At 37.8% G+C, this 21229-nt stretch overlaps 1 protein-coding gene across 7 annotated transcripts in view; it reads left to right on the top strand.

The window, feature by feature from the left end:
* Window positions 1-21229, top strand: part of MYO5A (myosin VA) — a 272641-nt gene that overhangs the window by 104409 nt on the left and 147003 nt on the right. For all 7 annotated transcript variants that reach the window (XM_023732489.1, XM_023732490.1, XM_023732488.1 and 4 more), the window contains exons 3-4: window positions 10648-10819; window positions 12884-13028. In XM_023732489.1, the coding sequence (XP_023588257.1) occupies window positions 10648-10819; window positions 12884-13028 (317 nt within the window). The remainder of the gene's footprint in view (window positions 1-10647; window positions 10820-12883; window positions 13029-21229) is intronic.

Raw genomic sequence — 21229 nt, 5'->3', positions numbered from 1 at the left:
AAATTTTGCTGAAGATCTTTCAAAAGTGGCTGCAGCAGGATACTGACAGGGAACTGCCAGAAATTCAGGCCAGATTCAGAAGAGGACGTGGAACCAGAGATATTATTGCTGATGTCAGATGGATCTTTGTTGAAAGCAGAGAATACCAGAAAGATGTTTACCTGTGTTTTATTGACTGTGCAAAGGCATTTGACTGTGTGGATCGTAACAGATTATAGATAACATTATGGAGAATGAGGATTCCAGAACACTTACTTGTGCTCATGAAGAACGTGTACACAGATCAAGAGGCAGTTGTTCAGTAAGAACAAGGGGATACTGTGTCTTTTAATGTCAGGAAAGGTGTGCACCAAGTTTGTATCCTTTCACCATACTGTTCAATCTGTATGCTGAGCAAATAATCTGAGAAGCTGGACTATATGAAGAACAGGGCGTCAGGATTGGAAGAAGGCTTATTAACAACCTGCATTAAGCAAATGTCATAACCTTGCTTGCTGAAAGTGAAGATAACTTGAAGCACTTACTGATGAATATCAAAGACCGCAGCCTTCAGTATGGGTTACACCTCAACATAAAGAAAACAAAAATCCTCACAACTGGACCAGGAAGCAACATCATGATAAATGGAGAAGAGATTGAAGTTGTCAAGAGTTTCGTTTTACTTGGATCCACAATCAACATCCATGAAAGCAGCAGTCAAGAAATCAAAAGACACATTGCACTGGGCAAATCTGCTGCAAAAGACCTCTTCATAGTGTTGAAGAGCAAAGATGTCACCTAAGGTGCGCTGACCCAAGCCATGATGTTTTCAATCACCTCATATGTGTGTGAAAGCTGGACAATGAATAAGGAAGACTGAGAAGAATTGATGCCTTTGAATTGTGGTGTTGGTGAAGAGTATTGAATATACCATGGCCTGCCAAAAGAACAAACAAATCTGTCTTGGAAGATGTACGACCAGAGTGCTCCTTAGAAGCAAGGATGGTAAGACTACGTCTTACATACTTTGGACGTGTTGTCAGGCAGAATCAATCCCTGGAGAAGAACATCATGCTTGGTAGTGTAGAGGGTCAGCAAAAAGAGGAAGACCCTCAACAAGATGGATTGACACGGTGGCTGCAACAATGGGCTCAAGCATAACCACTATTGTTGTTATGGCGTGGGACCCAGCACTGCTTCGTTCTGTTGTACATAGGGTTGCTATGAGTTGGAACCAACTGGACAGCACCTAACAACAACAGTCCCTGGTGGCACAATGGTTAAGTGCTCAGCTGCTAACCCAAAGATCAGCGTTTTGAACTCAGCAGCAGCTCCACAGGAGAAAAGACCTGGTGATCTGCTTCTGTAAAGATTACAGCCTCGTTACAATAGCATCCAAGGGAATAAAATACCTAGGAATAAATCTAACTAGGGAAGTAAAAGACTTCTACAATGAAAATTAGAAAACACTTCTGAAAGAGATTAAAGGAGACTTAAATAAATGTAAGGATGTTTCATGTTCATGGATTGGGAGACTTAATATTGCTAGGATGTCAGTACTACCCAAAGTGATCTGCAGATACAGTGCAGTAATAAAATACCAACAGCCTTCTTTACAGAATTGGAAAAGCCAACCCTCAACTTTATATGGAATGGCAAGAACCTTGAATAGCTAAAGCAATGTAGAAAGAGAACAACAAAGTAGGAAGACTCACACTTCCTGATTTTAAAGCGTACTATACATCTATGGGACCTTGTGGTGAAGTGGATACAGCTATAGTAATCAGAACTGCCTGGTACTGGTATAACACCAGACGCATAGACCAATGGAATAGAATTGAGAGTCCAGAAATACACCCACACGTCTGTGTTCAGCTGATTTTTGACAAGAGTGCTAAGTCCTTTCAATGGGGAAAGAAGAGTCTCTTCAATGAATGGTGTTGGAAAAATCGAATTTCCACATGCAGAAAAATGAGACAGAATCCATGCCTCATACCATACACAAAAACAAATTCAAAATGGATTAAGGACCTAAATGTGCAAACTAATACCATAAAATTCTCAGAAGAAAATATAGGACAATGCTCTCGGGCCTAGCGTTTAATATTGGATTATCTAATATAATTGACAAAAGCAGAAACAGTAAAAGAAAAATAAATAAATGGGACCTCATAAAAATTAAAAACTTTGTTCATCAAAAGACTTTACCAAAAAAGTGAAAAGACTAGCTACCAGCTGGGAGAATATCTTTGGAAACCATGTATCCGATAAGAATCTAATACCAAAATATATATAAAACTTGGACAATTTAACAACAAAAAGGCAAATAACCCAATCATAAAATGAGTAAAGGACTTGAATAGACATTTTACCAAAGAGGACATTTGAATGGCAATGAAACATATAAATAGATGCACAGAGTAGCTTCTGAGGCTGCTTATGTACAACCGAACACCTCATGGGATTTGATTCTTTGGTTTGGAGTTTTAGGGTCATGGTTTCATGGGACATCCCAGTTATTTGACCTAATAACGTGTTTAGTGCTTCTTCTGTTCTGTCTCCTCATCATTTCTTAGTGTCTGGGGTCTTAAAAGCCTGTAAGTAACCATCCAAGGAGTAACAATTGGTTTCAATTCACCTTCTGGAGCCATGGAGGGTGGAATAACCCCTGAAACTCTTACCCTGAGATAATCTTTAAACCTTAATCCAAAAATATCCCCTGAAGTCTTAAAACCAAACAATAGTTTAGCTTAACTGGTAATAAAGAAGTCTGCCTTGAGTATGATTATGCTCTCTTAAGAACTATCTTTATGTTATCAAATTCACAACAGGTGCCGTCAGGTCAGTTCTGACTCATAGCGACCCTTTGTATAACAGAACAAGACACTGCTTTGTCCTGAGCCATCCTCACAATTGTTGCTATGTTTGACCCCATTGTTGTAGCCACTGTGTCAGTCCATCTAGTTGAGGGTCTTCCTTTTTTTTTGCTGACCCTCTACTTTACCAAGCATGATGTCCTTCTCTGGGAACTGGTCCCTCCTGATAACGCGTCCAAAGTACATGAGATGAAGTCTCGCCCTCCTCCCCTCCAACGAGCACTTTGACTGTACTTCTTCCAAGAGAGATTTGTTCATTCTTCTGGCAGTCCATGGTTTATGCAATATTCTCCACCAACACCGTAATTCAAATGCATCAATTCTTCTTCGTTCTTCCTTACTTTTTGCCCAGCTTTCACATGCATGTGAAGCAATTGAAAACACCATGGCTTGGGTCAGGTGCACTTTAGTCCTCAAAATGACATCTTTCATTTTTAACACTTAAAGAAGTCTTTTGCAGCAGATTTGCCCGATGCAACGCGTCCTTTGATTTCTTGACCGCAGCTTTCATGGGCATTGATTATGGATCCAAGTAAAATGAAATCCTTGACAACTTCAGTCTTTTTTGTCGTGATGTTGCTTATTGGTCCAATTGTGAGGATTTTTGTTTTCTTTATGTTGAGGTGCAATCCATACTGAAGGCTGTAGTCTTTGATCTTCATCAGTAAGTGCTTCAAGTCCCCTTCACTTTTAGCAAGCAAGTTTGTGTCATCTGCATATCGCAGGTTGTTAATGAGTCTTCCTCCAATCCTGATGCTGCGTTCTTCTTCATATAGTCCAGCTTCTCTGATTATTTGCTCAGCATACAGATTGAATAAGCATAGTGAAAGGATACAACCCTGATGCACACCTTTTCTGATTTTAAACCACCCAGTATTCCTTTGTTCTGTTCAAACAACTGCCTCGTACTCTATGTAGATATTTCTCTTGGAATTCCCATTCTTCTCAATGTTATCCATAATTTGTTACAATCCACACAGTTGAATGCCTTTGCATAGTCAATAAAACACAGGTAAACATGTCTCAAGTATTCTCTGCTCTCCGTCAAAATCCTTCTGACATCAGCAATGAGATTCCTTGTTCCGTGTCCTTTTCTGAATCCAGCTTGAATTTTTGGCAGTTTGTCAGTTTGTTGAAGTACTGCTGCAACCAGTTTTTTATTATCTTCAGCATATTTTACTTGCATGTGACATTAATGATACTGTTCAATAATTTCTGCATTCTATTGGATCACCTTTCTTTGGAAGGTCTCTTCCAGTCTGTTGGCCAGGGGTAGCTGTCTACCAAATTTCTTTGAGTGCTTGCAGCATTGCGTCCGTTTGTTGAAACATCTCATTTGGTATTCTGTCAATTCCTGGAGACTTGTTTTCCGCCAATGCCTTCATTGCAGCTTGGACTTTGTCGTTCAGTACCATCGGTTCTTGATCATATGCTACCTCCTGAAATGGTTGAATGTCTACCAGTTCCTTTTAGTACACTGACTGTGTATTCCTTCCATCTCCTTTTGATGCTTCCCACATTGTTCAGTATTTTACCCATAGAATGTTATATACCATGTTAAAACCAAAACCAAACCTATTGCTATCGAGTCAGTTCCTACTCAGTATTGCAACTTGAGGCTTGAATTTTTTCTCCAGTTCTTTCTGTTTGTGAAATTCTGAGTGTGTTCTTCCATTTTTGTTATTTAACTTCAGGTCTTGCACGTGTCACTGTAGTACTTTACTTTGTTTTCTTCAGCCACCTGTGGTAGCGCATGCCCCACTCTTTTCTTAATAACTTTTGTGACATTAACTTCCTGTAAGGAACTTTTAGTCCAACTTTGGAAACTAGATAGAAATATATGAAAAGTTAAATAAAATACAGGGGATGAATAGTAGCTCGATGCCAAAATACGAAAGTTGTCAAAAGGCAACATGTGATTAACAAGTGAATGAGTCACACTGTTCCGAGAGTTAACGTGTACTGAGGACTTCCTGTGTTCTAGGCGTGGTTGTAAGTGTGTTATAGCTCATTTAAACCCTGTTGTTATTTCAGTTTTACAGAGGCAGGGATTGAGGTTCACAGAGGTTTAAGTGACTTGCTCAGGGTTACAGGTCTTAAGCAATAATGCAAGGATTTACAACAGGGTAATTTGAATGACCGAGATTTGTCTTTATGGTCTGTGCTCATAACCACTTCTCTATACTATATGGATACTAAGGACTTTAGGAACCCAATTGAGAAAAAATATTATTATGGGCTGGTTTTGTCAGGGAAGGCTTCAAAGAAGAGGAATGATTTTGACTGAATCTTAAATGGTAGATAGAATTTGGATTGACAAAGATAAAGGGGGTAGACTCCATGAGTATTAGAATGTATTCTGGAAATGGTGACTGTAACATGTTTACTGAAGTGGAAGTTTACAAAGGTATGTGGTCTAGTTCAGCAAAGACGTATTTAGGTACCTGTTATGTACCATGTTAAAACCAAACCTATTGCCATCGAGTCGATTCCGACTTATAGCAGCCCTACAAGACAGAGTAGAACTGCCCCATGGAGTTTCCAGTGAGCAGCTGGTAGATTCGAACTGCCAACCTTTTGGTTAGCAGCCAATCTCTTAACCTTGGCGCCATCAGTGCTCCATGTACCATGTTAGGAGCTGGGAAAAGTTATAATCACAGACATCATCATTAGGTAAGAGAGATATACATATTTACAAATAGTATGGCACATGTTATGAAAAATATATATAAACAAGAAACAAAAATAGAGCAGAAGAGGGAGTTAATAATTTGGTCAGTGGGGCTGGTGAAGATGAAGGGTTAGGGAAGCATAGCCTGAAGAATAAGTAGAGAAGGGAGAGTGCATTTCAAGAATCCAGAAGAGCACACGCCAAGGCAGAGAGGCAAGCATGGTGACATGTGTTTGTGGAACTACAGGAGTTTAGTGTTGCTGAGATGTGAAGTGAGAGTGCAGGCCTGGCAAAAGGCAGGAGCAGGCATGGGGAACTGGATCACAGAAGGCCTGGTCTTCATGTTAAATCTCTTGGACTTCCAAGTGGTAGTGTATGAGGAGTAATTACAGTGTTTTAAATAGAGAATTGTGTTTTAGAGAGGACATTAGTGGTGACATGGAGGGTGGAGTTGAGGAGAGCAAAACAGGCCAGGAGACTGGATGCAGAAAAGGTAGGGAAGAAGTAGGCTAGATTAGGAGGGCCTTGACTGCCCAACTAAGGAATTCATTTGTTCAACACAGTGTTAGGCACTTTAGGGTATTTACTCATGTTCATTTTCACAGCAACCATGTGGGTTTGTAGGTGATATTATCACTGTTTTTGAAATAAGGAAGCCAAGGCTTAGAGACATTAAGTGGTTTTGCCTAAGTCACAGAACCAGGAAGTTGTAGAGCTGGGATTTGAAAACAGAATTTCTGATTCTAAGGCAAATGTTTGTTCTATTTAACTACAGTGGTTTTCTGTGGATAGTTTATGAAAAGTAGATGGCTCATAGATATACATTTGACAGATAGTCATGCTTAATTTTTTTTAACTTTTTATTTAAATAGTTCGAGTCTTAACAGAAGAGTTGCAGATGTAGTTCAGAGAGTTCTGTATATCTTTTATCCACTGTTAACTCTTTCCCGTAATGTTAACTCCTTACATAACCATTGTACAGTAATAAAAACTAGGACGTTAACATTGATCCTATTACTGAATACTATTAACTAAGCTATAGACTTTACTTGAATTTTACCAGGTTTTCTACATCAGGATCTAATCCAGGGTCACACATTGCATTTAATTGTTAAGATATGACAAGTGAAAAGGTTATATCTTAGACCCTTCCTTTGACAGTTCCTCAGTGTTTCCTTGTCTTTCATACCTTGGCTTTTTTTTTTTTTTTTTAAGAATTTTTTTTTTTTATTGTACTTTAGATGAAGGTTTACAGAACAAATAATTTCTCATTAAACAGTACACATATTGTTTTATGACAGTGGTTCACAACCCTATGACATGTCAACACTGTCCCTTCTCAACCTTGGGTTCCATATTACCAGCTTTCCTGTACCTTACTGCCTTCTAGTGCTTGTCCCTGGACTGTTGTGCACCATTAGTCTCATTTTGTTTTATGAGGCTGTCTAATCTTTGGCTGAACGGTGAACCTTGGGAATGAGTTCATTACTGAGCTAAAAGGGTGCCTGGGGGCCATACTTTCAGGGTTTCTCCAGTCTCTGTCAGACCAGTAAGTCTGGTCTTTTTTTGTGAGTTAGAATTTTTTTCTACATTTTTCTCCAGCTCTGTTCAGGACCCTCTGTTGTGATCTCGGTTGGAGCAGTTAGTGGTGGTAGCTGGGCACCATCTAGTTATACTGGACTCAGTCTGGTGGAGGCCATGGTAGTTGTGGTCCATTAATCCTTTGGACTAATCTTTCCCTTGTATCTTGTTGAATCTTCATTCTCCCTTGCTCCCAAAGGGGTGAGACCAGTGGAGTATCTTAGATAGCTGCTCATAGGCTTTTAAGACCCCGGACGCTACTCACCAGGTACCTTGGCTTTTTTGAGAAATACTAATATTTTGTAGAGTGTCCCTCAGTTTGGATTTGTGTGATATTTTCTCATGATTAGATTAAGGTTATAGCCTTTTGGGAGGAATACCATGGAGGCGATCTGCCTTTCTCAGTGCATTATGTCTGAGGGTGCATGATTTTGACATGGCTTATTATGGGTGATGTTAGCCTTGATCACTTTGTTAATGTGATATCCGCCAGGTTTTTCCACTGTAAAGTTATTATTTTTCCCTTTGTAATTGATAAATGTTCTGGGGGAGATACTTTGAGGCTATACATATATCCTGTTTTTTCTTAAACTTTTGCCCACTAGTTTTAGAATTTATCAGTAGATTTTGCCTATAGCAATTATTACTGTGGTATTCTAATTTGATTGTCTATCTTCCTCACTTTTACATTTATTAATTGAAATTCTTCTGTAAAGAAGAGTTGTCTCTTCTCCCCCATTTATTTGTTCAATCATTTGTATCATTATGGGCTAATGGATATTTATTTTATTCTCCATTACTATCAGTATTTATTTTGTCACTCAAATTGTCCCATCTTTGGCTTTTGAGAGCTCTTTATGGTTGGTTCTTTTGTCTTTTCAAAATCCCGTCCTTTTTTTATGAACACTTCCTTACTTCCTGGTACTGCTCCAGGCTTATCTTCTATGTTTTTCACCCTAGTCCTGGTTCCTTTGATTGGAGAATGGTATTTAACAACCACGATGTGGGTACTAAATGAGCTCATTGCTACTGAGATGTCACTGCTCTTAGGCCCTTTAGCAGACAGAGATAGGAGATATATGTAAATATCTATATATTTCAATATCTATCTGTAGATGTATTTTTAAATAAAACTATGAGTTCATAATGATACCTTTGACTCCAATCCAGCACCACAGGGATCACTCCAGTATTCTCCCTTTGTTTATTTGCAACTTCTTTTTTTGGCTTTCATTATCTACAATATATTTACTTATTTGTTATACTTGTGATTTAATATCAGAATTGCTAACTCATTCCTCTGTGAGAAATATATTTACTAACTGGAGTACAGTGTCTGTGCTTTAATGTTTTTAAATTAACTTTTTAAAATCCATGAATAGAATGACGTGTATATTAATAGAAGAAAGTGTAGGAATAGGAAACAAGAAGAATAGACATTATGAAATCTATCACCTGTCATAGTACCCTTGCCCTTTTAGTAATTGTAGTCTCTTAGGGTCTCAGGATAAAATAGAGAAGACAAAAGCGAACATGGCTTTTATAATCATAAAAGAATACATTTATTTGATGATGTCTCACAATTCCAGGGGAGCAGGTTCTATGCATTTCAAGCCTGATTCCAAGAGGAAAATTTTTATAAAGAAGTTATAGATGATGAAGGAAATAAAAAACTCAAAGAAGAAACTAATCCACAGGACTAATAGCCAAAACTAACCATGGCTTCTTCTATCCTGAGACCAGAAGAGCTAGTTGGTGCTCAGCTACCACTACCAACCATTCTGACTAGGGACACAATAAAAGGTCCCAGATAGAATGGGAGAAAAATGTAGAACAAAACTCATAACCTCTTAAAAAAGGCCGGACTTACTAGACCGATAGAGGCTAGAGGAACCCCTGAGACTATTGCCCTAAGATACCCTTTGAAGTTGGAACTGAAACCACTTTCAGAGGTCATCTTTCAGCCAAGTAATAGATTGGCTTATAAAATAAACATTATCACCTGTGAGTAATGTGCTACCTTGAACAACCAACTGTTTGAGACCAAATGGTCAACATTTACCCAAAAGCAAAGATGAGAAGGCAAGGAGGGTCAGGGAGGCTAGATCAATGGAAACAGAGCAAACAGAATGGAAAAAATGAGAATGCTGACACATTGTGAAAATTGTAACCAATGTCATGGAACAATTTGTATAAAAATAGTTAAATGGGAACCTAATTTCCTGTGTAAACTTTCACCTAAAACACAGTAAAATATTTAGGGAAAAAAGTAGTTATAGATAATCTCCCACCTATACTATAGTGTCTTCTCTAAAGTTATCTCAGTTCTAACCTCCTCCCACACTCAAAACTCCATTCTCTAATGAAGACTGTAAGAGAGTCTTCTGTGTTGCGCTCTGGCGTCGTCTTGCTAACACCCCATGAAGAACAGTATTATCAATTAAGCCGTGAAGATTCTAGACATTTCTAAAGATTCACATCACCTGGGGATCACTGTTGCTCAGATCTAAACACTATATTTTCATGTCATTGGGGTGTAAACATTGTAAATGAGCAGAAAAGGAGAATGTAGTGAAGGCAATTTAAGGCGTTGGCTGGGGAAAGCAAGGAACAGGAAACTGTGCATTGAAGGGTCCAATGCAAGGACCAGTCATCCTTGGGGAAGTATTTTCAACCCTAGAAAACAGGCAGAGAGAAAGGTCAAGGGACAGATTCTAAAAATTTTTCCCCTTTAGCATAGTTCGTTCCAACCTGATTTGAATATTTGTCTTCTCTGTAGCTCTACAATATTAACAAAAGTGGCTTCTTACAAAACCAGCTTGTCCTTCCTATAATTAAATTGCATTTATTTTCCTTTTCACCTGTCGTATCTTATTTGCCCTTAATGCATAGCTGAGTGAACAATTTCCATAGTTGGCTTTTGCCATAAAACCCTATTCTCACAGCTTTAAAGTGAATAGTACTTCCTAATTTTTTGTGGACAGGTACCTCATTAAATAAGTACTTACCATATGTCAGGCGTTGCCTCATTTAATTCTTACCACAAGCCTGGGAGCTATTTTTATTATGCCCATTTTTATAGAAGAGGAATTAAGGTTAAATAACATACCCATGGCCACATAAAAAATAAATTCCACTATCAGGATTTGAGCCAGGTTTATCTGACCCTAGAGCCAAACTCTTGACCACTCTGTTATACTACCTCTTGCTTCTCATAGGTGAAGAGAACATTAAAAAGCTTACTTAGTTATAAAGGTTTCAAATTCCTAGTCTAGTAACTGGGTGAAAAAAGTCTAGGCTATGACTTCTCAAACCATATTAGCAAAAATTGTTAATACAAGTTAATACATCATGTGAAAAAGAAAGCTCTCCTTATTGTTTGCCATTTCTACCAGTTTTGTGTGGTATTGGAAGGTGCCAGGAAAAGAATGCATTTAATATCTGAGGAGCAAATCAGGAATAGGATATAAGCAAATGAGCGGGCCAGTTTTGCTTTCATTGCCATGATTTATCCAGATGCTGTGTCTTGTACATTTTTAGGATTTGGAATACTGTCTAGATCCAAAGACCAAGGAGCTGCCTCACTTGCGAAATCCTGACATACTTGTGGGTGAAAATGACCTCACGGCTCTCAGCTATCTTCATGAGCCTGCTGTGCTCCACAATCTCAGAGTCCGCTTCATTGATTCCAAACTTATTTATACATATTGTGGTAAGTGTGCCTCACTGTCTGAGAGGACTTGTGAACTCTTTCCTTTAATGGACATAGCCATGGAAATACTGTACATGAGGAAAGTAGGCTATAGCTGGATTTTCTCTTAGAGATGTCAAAGTTATCAAAAAAATTTACCAATATCCATCAGCCGAGTAGCATTTTATGCTGAATAAGTTCTTCCATTTATTTATTTTGCTCAGAGTAAAAAGAACTGGGCCCATCTTTTGGATTTTTTTCCCCACAGAGGTCACATGCCAAATTCAGTGCCACGTTTACCCATTATTTTCTTTTCTTACAAAACTAGTACACGAAGAGTAGGTGTTCCAAAGAGTAGATGTTGAGTCTTACCTTTGAGGCTGCTTCAAGAAGTTTAGTGTTATCTTTTTCTCAATTATTTAAAAAGGCAGGATTGACTTGACCTGTGGTGACTATTTTTGCTTGATCCTGCTTGCCTGGGCCTCTGCTCATTGCAACGTTAGTGGCCAGCGACCCAGCTCCTGATTCTTTTTCTCTCTCTTAGAAATTAAGCGTGTGCATCTTCATACACGTGTGTTCTTTGCACTCTTTCCCTGTTCCCTTCTTTTCTGTATTTTTTTCTTATGCTTTTTTTTCTCCCTCTCCCCTCCCTCTTTTTTTTCTCCACTGACATCTTTCTTTCATCAATCACTCTCTCCTCCAAGGCTCAGGTCTAAGATTTCCATTCATTTTCATCGTTTCTTTACGTTTCCATTCTGTTCCAAAGATTTCCATAGTTCATTTGTGTGGTGTAACCAGCTCTGTGCCATCCTTCCTCATTACTCTCCTGTTTTGGACAGAGACAGCCACCTTTTCTTTTGAAAAGAACTTATATCCTCTATATCCTTGATATTGACTCCTCTTTGCCCCGTTAACGCTGAATATTTCTTTCTCAATTTCCATTTTTCTTCAATTTATTTTTTTCTTGCACATATGCCACCTTCTCAGTGAAGCCTTCTCTGGCTGGCTCATTTAAAGTCACAGCCCTCCTACCTGTCCTTGCTATGTGTCTCCCTTCCCTGCTTCCTTTTTCTTGCTACTCTATATGATATATATATACATATATATATATATATATGTATACATATATGTATTTTTTTTATTACTATCTTGTTAATTATCTGAATTCCCCACTAGGTTAAAAGCCCCATGAGGACAAAGATTGATCTTTTTCGTTTACTGTTGTAAACGCAGCACTTCAAAAAGACTTGATATATAGTTGGAATTCATTCAGTATTTGTTGAATGAATTGATTTATTAAATTAATACACACATACTGGAAAATTTTTAGAAAATAAAGAAAAGTGTAAAAAAGGAAAAGCAATTACATATAGTTCACCACTGAAAAATAAACCTTTATTTCTCTGTGTATGTGTGAGACAGTATATGTAGATATAAAATTAGAATCAGTGTGTATATAGTTTTATATCCTATTTTCCTATGACTTTGGCTATTCTCTTCAGAAAATATGATTTTTTGGTGGTAGCACAATAGTCTGTCATGTGAATGTAGCAGAATTTATTTGTTCACTCTCCCTTTATTATACGTTCAGCATGTTTCTACTTTTCACTGCTAAGAATAATATGATAAACATATTTGTAAAAAAAACCTTTGCATAATCTCTGATTATTTCATTTGGATAAATTTCTAGAAGTGGGTGTTCTGGTTTAAATATTATGAAAATTCTTATAACATTGCCACAATTTTCATTATTTTAAACAATTAGTCCAATTTTTAAATGATGTTTTATTCAGGACTAGGTATTAATATAACGGGTTCAGAGGCAAGGGCTATGATATATTTTGGTCCTTAAACCTACAATTTTGTTAGTTCAGTATTAATTGAAATTGAAATGAGGTTTTATATTAGCTGTAATTCTCGCTTTACCAAGTTTGATATTCTCATTTGGTTACCATTGACTTCTAATACTGACAAGTAGATCATATAGGAGACAGTGATAATAGTGATGAAATTTTAAAACACTGACTTTCTTCAAAACACACCAGGAATAACCAATGCTGGTTTTACCTACCCTCCTCCTTCCAGGTATAGTCCTAGTAGCTATAAATCCTTACGAACAGCTGCCTATTTATGGAGAAGATATCATTAATGCATACAGTGGTCAGAACATGGGGGACATGGACCCCCATATCTTTGCAGTAGCTGAAGAAGCTTACAAGCAAATGGCCAGGTTTGTGAAAGTTTAATTGTTATTTCATGGTTCTTGTTAGTTGTGAACATTTTTGCTTTGCTAAGTCACAGACATTTTAAAGGACAGTGCACGGCAACTTGTAAATCATTACTAAATAAGCCTTGACCAGTTTTTCTCAGATGGCCTGGATTATTATTAAAATAACCTCACATTTGTAAAAGGATATATAGATTTTTTTCTTATTAATCACCTTTATAGAAGTATATTTTATCTATAAATAAAAGCAACCCATTTTAAGCGTACAGTTTGATTTTTTTTATACACGTGTATATCCAAGTCAGAGCCCCAGTGGTGCGGTGAGTTACTGCTGCAAACCAAAAGGTCGGCAGTTTGAATCCACCAGCCACTCCTTGGAAACCCTATGGGGCAGTTCTACTCTGTCCTGTAAGGTTGCTATGAGTTGGAATCGACTTGAAGGCAGTGGGTTTGGTTTGGTTTATATCCATGTCACCACCAACACAATCAAGGTATGGAATACTTAATCACACTGAAAAGTTCCTTCATGCCCCTTTAAAGTCAGTCCCACCACCCCATGCCCCTTAGCCCCAGGCAACAGTAAAGGGATATATAGTTTATTAAAACTGCCCTTGGAATCTCATCATGATCCTGTGAGTAGACAAGGAGGGATGCTATCCCCATTTTACAGATAGATGAGCAGATCAAACTTTGGTGATATGAATTGACTTGCCCAATGTCATTCACCTAATGAGTGGCAGAACTAGGACAAAAAAGTAGGTGCGTATGTATTTTGTTATACATATTACCCAAGTCCCTCCACAAGGGTTGCACCAGTTTGCATTCCACCAGCCATGTTCAAGAGCGCCTATTTCCTGCGGCCTCCTTTTTACTTCTCGGCCAGTCCAGTTGTTTGTCAGTGTTGTTTTAATTTGCTTTTCTCTAAGTATGAGGGAGTTTGAACATCTTTTCATATATTTAAGGGCTTTGTTAGTTTGCTTGTTTGTTTTTGGTTTATTATTGTCCATTTGTATTTTTTCCATTTTTCTATTGGGTTTTTGGTCCTTTGACTCTCAATTTTTAAGAGTTTTAGAAAACATATTAGGGATATTAGCCCTTTGTGTATATAGGAGCTCTGGTGGTGCGGTGGTTAAGCACTTGGCTGCTAACCAAAAGGTCGGCAGTTTGAACCCACCAGCCGCTCTGTGGGAGAAAGATGTGGCAATCTGCTTCTGTAAAGATTACAGCCTTGGAAACCCTATGGGGCAGTTCTACTCTGCCTCATAGGGTCCCTATGAGTCGGAACTGACTCAATGAAAATGGATTTGTGGGGTTTCTTTAAGGGTGTGTGTGTGTGTGTACGTATGTGTATATTTACATATGTGTGTGTGTATCTATATATATACATATACATGGACATAGACATATATATATATATATATATATATATATATATATATATGAGCTATTTTCCCCAAGTTTGTCAGTTGTCTTTTCACTTTATGGTGGTTTTTCCCGTGCAAATTTATCAATCTTTTATTGACTCTGGATTTTGAGCCAGTTAGGAAACCTTTCTCTATACCAAGGCAAAAGAGAAATTCATTTATGTTTTCTTCTAGTCCTTGTATTGTTTCATATGTTACATTTGGAGCCCTGATCCATTTGAAGTGTATTCTTTTGTATAATGTGAGGTATTGATCTGACTGTATCTTTTTTTCCAAATGGCTACCCAGTTATCGCAGCACCGTGTATTAAGAATCGCATGTCTGCCCTCGCTGTTTGAGATGCTGCTTTATCATCTACTGAATTTTAGTATGTTGTCGGGTCTATTTCCGGGCTTCTTCTCTTTTCTACTGGCTTTGTCAATTCATGTGTCAGTACCATACTCCACACTGTTTAATTACAGTGGCTTTATAGTATGTTTAATGCCAGATATGGCGAGACCCCTCATCGCTTATCTTTTTCAGTGTTTTCCTGCTATCCTTGGATTTTTTTTTGAAATTGACTTATCTAACACCATAAAAAATAAAGCTAACTTTCAAGTAATAACATCAAGGAAGAGAGAAAACAAGCCATTCAGATATCTGAGGAGAGAATATTCTAGACAGAGAGAATAGCAGTTGACAGCACCACACAAGACCTTCTGGACTATCATAGCAAATTTGACTTTTCCTTTGAGTGAGGGTTTTGAGCAGAAGAGTAGAATGATCTGGCAGCTATGTTAAGAATAGACTGTAGATTCTTGCCAAAAAATGCATAACCTGCACCTAATCATGAGGAAACATCAGTCAAACTGAAAATGAGGAAAATTCTACAAAATAACTGTTCTGTGCTTTTCAAAACTATCAAGATCAAAAAGCCAAAAAAAGACTGAGGAACTCTTCCTGATTAAAGTAGACTAAAGAGACATGACAACTAAATACAGTGACTGAGCCTAGATTGAATCCTAGAGGATGGGGCAGGAGTGCAGGGGGTTAGCTACGTAGAGGACATTGCTGGGATGATTGATGAGACTGGAATATAGCCTGTGGATTAGATGATAATGTTACATCAACACTGATTTTCCTGGTTTTTATCATTGTGGTTAGGTAAGGGAATGTTGTTGTTCTTAGAAAGTATACTTTTTAAAATATATGTGCAACTTACTGTCAAACTGTTGAGAAAATATTAGAATAAGAGAAACGGAGAGATTAATAAAACAAATGGGACAAATCTAATAATTGGGGAATCCAGGTAGAAGATATAAGAGAGTGCTTTTTACTATATTTGTAATTTGCTATAAGTTTGAAATCATATCAAAAGTAAAGTTATAAAAAAACTATGAAAATAGACTATAGTTGGACAAGGGTAGAAGCCAGAGACTACTTAGGAGGTTATTGCATTGATAAAAGCATAAGATAATGATACTTTGGTTGAGGAGGCTATTAGTGGAGATGGTAAGAAGGGGATGGATTCTGGCTATGTTATTAAGATAGAACTGACAAAGACTTGCTTATGTGGGATATAACAGAAAAAGAGGAGTCAGGGATGACAGCGAGGTATTTGGTCTGAGCACCTAGAAGATTGGAGTTGGCATTTATTGAAATGGTGAGGATTGCAGGAAGAGCTGAGTATCTGTGTGGGTGGGTGGGTTGGTGAGAGTGCCAGACTTCGACTTTGGATCTTTAAAGTTGAAATGATGTATTAGACATCTGTCCTCAAAGCTGACATGTATGATTCTTCCTGAGCAGATATATGTCCAGTGAAAGTAACAATAACCAGGGTCTTTGACTCATAGCTCCTTTTTAAATATATTCCTTGTAGAAAATACCCTCATAGAATACCTTTATAGACTAGTTCTTTAACTTTAGTAGTCCTCTTGACTTACAGAGGAGAAAAAAACCAGTGGATTTCCACATCTGTTTTTCCTCTCATATCTTGTTTCACATTATTGCCAGTCTTCCCTCATACTGGAACTGATTGCTGCTAAGTCACAATATTATTTTCCTTAAAACATCAGTTTTTTTTTTCTTCCTTAAAACCAGATAGTATTGATGGCTTTAATTTTTATATTTTCTCTCCATTGTAATAGTAGAGTAAATAAATTTTGTTGACCAAGTTTTATCACATAGACTACCTTGAAATAAATTACATAGTTACATGCAATTAACCTTGATTTAGTGAAAAAGATATCTGTACTAGTCCCAGCTCTCTGCCTCTCTAAAGCACAGCTTTCACCAGTGCCAGCATCATCTTTTATAGTAAATATTTGCACTTCAAAAAATAAAACTAAATATTGTAATTGTGAACTCATGGTTTATTATCAACTTTAGAGTTTAAGTCTTTACTTCTCAGAACTAATCAAAAGCAAAAATCTTAGAGAGACAGCAAAACAGCCTGATTTTGATGAATGGTAATAATGTAAAAAACTTAGCATCCCTCTAGTAAGAGGGATAGGGATTAGAGTCTTAAGTGAAGCCACGTCTTTAAGTCTCCACAGTAAAAACACAACTTTGGAAGAAAACATTATATTACACTAACTTCATATTTTCTTTTGTGCAAGGGATCAAATAAAGGGAGAAACAATTAGATTAATTGCCTGCAGAAAAGTGAAAGGTCTGGATTTTGTTTCATGTGAACATGTTCACCTATAAGCTAAAAATTTATACATAGGTGAATTGGACAGTTGACCAAGGTACCTGGCAATATCCAATGAGTGGTTGTCAGAGTCAACATCACCAAGGGTGGGTATACCAAACTGTGTTCCACATGAGTCAGGTCTCAAGCCAGCATTACTTAGTATCCTCGTTAATGACCTGGACGTAAATAGAAAGTATGCCCATTAAGTTTGCAAAGAACAGGTTGATCGTTTAGTAGATATGAATAGCATTCAATATTGCCACAGTAAGCTAAAGAGATTACCTTTTTAAATGGGTAAAGATCAAAAGGAAAATCTGATACAGAATAAAACTTATATATAACATAAGAAAAGCCTGTTCAGACCAAATAGAGATGTGATCACTGAGAACCCTAAAAGGAAAATAGACTGGTTCCCACATAACCTGCCCCTCTCCTATTATCATATAAGAGTCAATTCACACATCAGCTCCTGTAGAAAGTTTTTTCCAACATCCCCTATCCGCATCTCCCAGTAGTTTCACGCCCTTCTTCATGTTTTCATAGTGTCCTCAGTAGAACTCTTCTATAGCAGTTACTCCAGTGTATTTTAACTGTGTGCATTTCAACCTCCCTCAAATAGGCTACAACCCCAGAGTCTTTTATATCCATCAAAGTGCTTAACACATTTTGGCTGCTTATTAAATGTTTGTTGGATGAATGAAAAAGCAGTATTTTTATGTGGGGGCTTTTAGCTCACATCTAGAGCTTCTGGAACTGCATTGACTGAAACAGGTTAGAAGAGCTCACCTCTACTTCAAAGGCACCTACCTAGTACCCAGGCTAATTAGGATTATAGTAGAGGCCCATGAGAGAACTGGCCAAGCCAGAAATGTAAATCTTGGGTTCATCATTCAGGGAGTGCTCCGGATTGACCTGTCCTAGATGAGAGATGGACAGTCTCTGTTCCCTAACTTAGTTTTTGCCGGGCTGTGAAGTGGTATCTATAGCCTGAAAGTAGTATGGAGGTTCTTTTCATGGAAGGGCAAGAATACCCAAAGGATTGTGAATAGTGGTTGATCAGCTAATCAAAATTTCTAAGAACAATAAATAATATATAACAATATAAAGCCTATAGATAAAATGAATAAAAGAGAATAGACTCTAATATTCACCTTGAAACCATAAAATTTTTAACCTGTGATGTTTTTGTCTGCTTTTTCCCTATCACACTCTTCTTGTTTTCCTCTTAGCACATATTTTTATCTCTTTCTTATGTATTCCCCTTCTCCTTTCTACATTTCTGCTTGGTTCCTCACCACTACCTGTCTCCTGCTCTTTTCATATCTTTTCGTTATTTTTTTCTATGGCCACAAAGAACTGAAGTACTTTTTAAAAAACTTTATTATACTTATTTTATAAATACCCTGTTTCCTGTTCTTAATTTAAAAGCAGGGTGATGGATTAATTTACATTTTTTTCTTTGTAGCTTTTTACTGATTTTGACCATCTCTGGGGAAGTGGCCCTTCAGAGAAAAAATATTGCCCATCTCAATTGTCCACCACGTGTCTGTCAGTTTGTTTTACTGTGGTGGCTTGTGTGTTGCTGTGATACTAGAAGCTTTGCCATCAGTATTTCCAGTACCAGAAGGGTCACTCTTGGCGGACAGGTTTCAGCAGAGCTTCCAAATTGAAACAGACTAGGAAGAAGGACCTGGCAGTCTACTTCTGGAAAATATTGGCCACTAGAAACCTTATGAAAAGCAGCGGAGCATTATCTGATATAGTGCCAGAATGAGCCCTCAGGTTGGAAGGCACTGAAAATCTGACTGGGGAAGAGCTGCCACCTCAAAGTAGAGTCAACCTTAATGACATGGATGGAGTAAAGCTCTCGGGACCTTCATTTGCTGATGTGGCACGACTCAAAATCAGAAGAAACAGCTGCAAACATCCGTTAATAATCGGAATGTGGATATGAGATATGAATCTAGGAAAATTGGATGTTGTCAAAAAGAAATGGAACACATAAAGATTGATATTCTAGGCATTCTAGTGAGCTGAAATGGACGGGTATTGGCCATTTTGAATCAGACAATCATTTGGTCTCCTCTATCGGGAATGACACGTTGAAGAGGAATGGCATCACGTTCATTGTCAAAAATAACATTTCAAGATCTGTCCTGAAATGCAATGCTGTCAGTGATAGGATAATATCCATACACCTATAAGGAAGACCAGTTAATACGACTATTATTCAGATGTACACCACCAATCACTAATGCCAAAGATGAAGAAATTCAAAGATTTTTACCAACTTCTGTAGCCTGAAATTGATCAAACATGCAATCCAGATGCATTGATAATCACTGGCAATTGGAATGCGAAAATGGAAACAAGGATTGGTAGTTGGAAAGTATTGCCTTGGTGATACAAATGATGCCAGAGATCGTATGATAGAATTTTGACCAACGACTTCTTCATTGCAAATACCTTTTCTCAACAACATAAACAGCGACTGTACATGTGGACCTTACCAGATGGAATTCACAGGAATCATATTGACTACATCTGTGGTAAGAGTTTGAATGAGGCCAGGGGCTGACTATGAAACAGACCATCAATTGCGCATATGCAAATTCAAGTTAAAGTTGAAGAAAATTAGAACAAATCTATGAGAGTCAAAGTATGACCTTGAGTATATCCCACCTGAAATTAGAGACCATCTCAAGAATAGATTTGATGCATTGAACACTAATGACCGAAGACCAGACAAGTTGTAGAATGACATCAAGGACATCATATATGAAGAAAGCAAGAGGTCATTAAAAAGACAGGAAAGAAAGAAAAGACCATAATGAAGTTCAGAAGAGACTCTGAAACTTACTTTTGAGCTTAGAGTAGCTAAAGCAAAAGGAAGAAATGATGAAGTAAAAGAGCTGAACAGAACATTTCAAAGGGCGGCTCAAGAAGACAAAGTAAAGTATTATAATGAAATGTGCAAAGACCTGGAGTTAGAAAACCGAAAGGGAAGAACACACTTGGCATTTTTCAAGCTGAGCGAGCTGAAGAAAAAATTCAGTCCTCAAGTTGCAGTACTATGGGGAAAATATTAAATGACACAGGAGGCATCCAAAGAAGATAGAAGGAATACACATAGTTACTGTACCAAAAAGAATTGATTATCATTCAACCATTTCAGGAGGTAGCATATAATTAAGAACTGATGGTACTGAAGAAAGAGGTCCCAGCTACACTGAAGACGTTGGTGAAAAACAAGGTTCCAGGAATCGGTAGAATACCAATTAAGATGTTTCAACAAACGGATGCAGCGCTGGAATTGCTTACTCATCTATACCAAGAAATTTGGAAGCCAGCTACCTGGCCAACCAACTAGAAGAGATCCATATTTGTACCCATTCCAAAGAAAGGTGATCCAACCTAATGTGGAAATTATTGACCAATATCATTAATATCACACACAAGTAAAAATTTGCTGAAGATAATTCAAAAGCAGTTGCAGCAGTACATCGACAGGAACTGCCAGAAATTCAAGCCAGATTCAGAAAAGGACATGGAACTAGAGATATCATTGCTGATGTCAGATGGATCCTGGCTGAAAGCAGAGAATACAAGCAAGATGTTTACCTGTGTTTTGTTGACTGTGCAAAGGCATTCGACTGTATGGATCATAACAAATTATGGATAACTTTGCAAAGAATGGGAATACCAAAACACTTAATTGTGCTTATGAGGAACCTGTACTTAGATCAAGAGGCAGCCATTCAAACAGAACAAGGGGCTACTGCGTGGTTTAAAGTCAAGAAAGCTGTGTGTCAGGGTTGTATCCTTTCGCCATACTTATTCAATCTGTGTGCTGAGCGAATAATCCAAGAAGCTGGACTCTATGAAGAGGAATGCAGCATCAGGATTGGAGGGAGATTCATTAACAACCTGCAATATGCAGATGACAAACCTTCCTTGCTGAAATTGAAGAGAACTTGAAGCACTTACTGATGAAGATCAAAGACCACAGCCTTCAGTAGTATGGATTTCACCTCAACATAAAGAAAACAAAAATCCTCACAACTAGTCATGGAAGCCCCATAGACACATCCAAACTCCCTGAGGGA

Source organism: Trichechus manatus, unplaced genomic scaffold, assembly GCF_000243295.1.
Source record: "Trichechus manatus latirostris isolate Lorelei unplaced genomic scaffold, TriManLat1.0 scaffold00052, whole genome shotgun sequence".
NCBI classification, from domain to species: Eukaryota; Metazoa; Chordata; class Mammalia; order Sirenia; family Trichechidae; genus Trichechus; species Trichechus manatus.
Note: the sequence above shows the minus strand (reverse complement) of the source record. Positions and strands in the feature narration are given on the sequence as shown.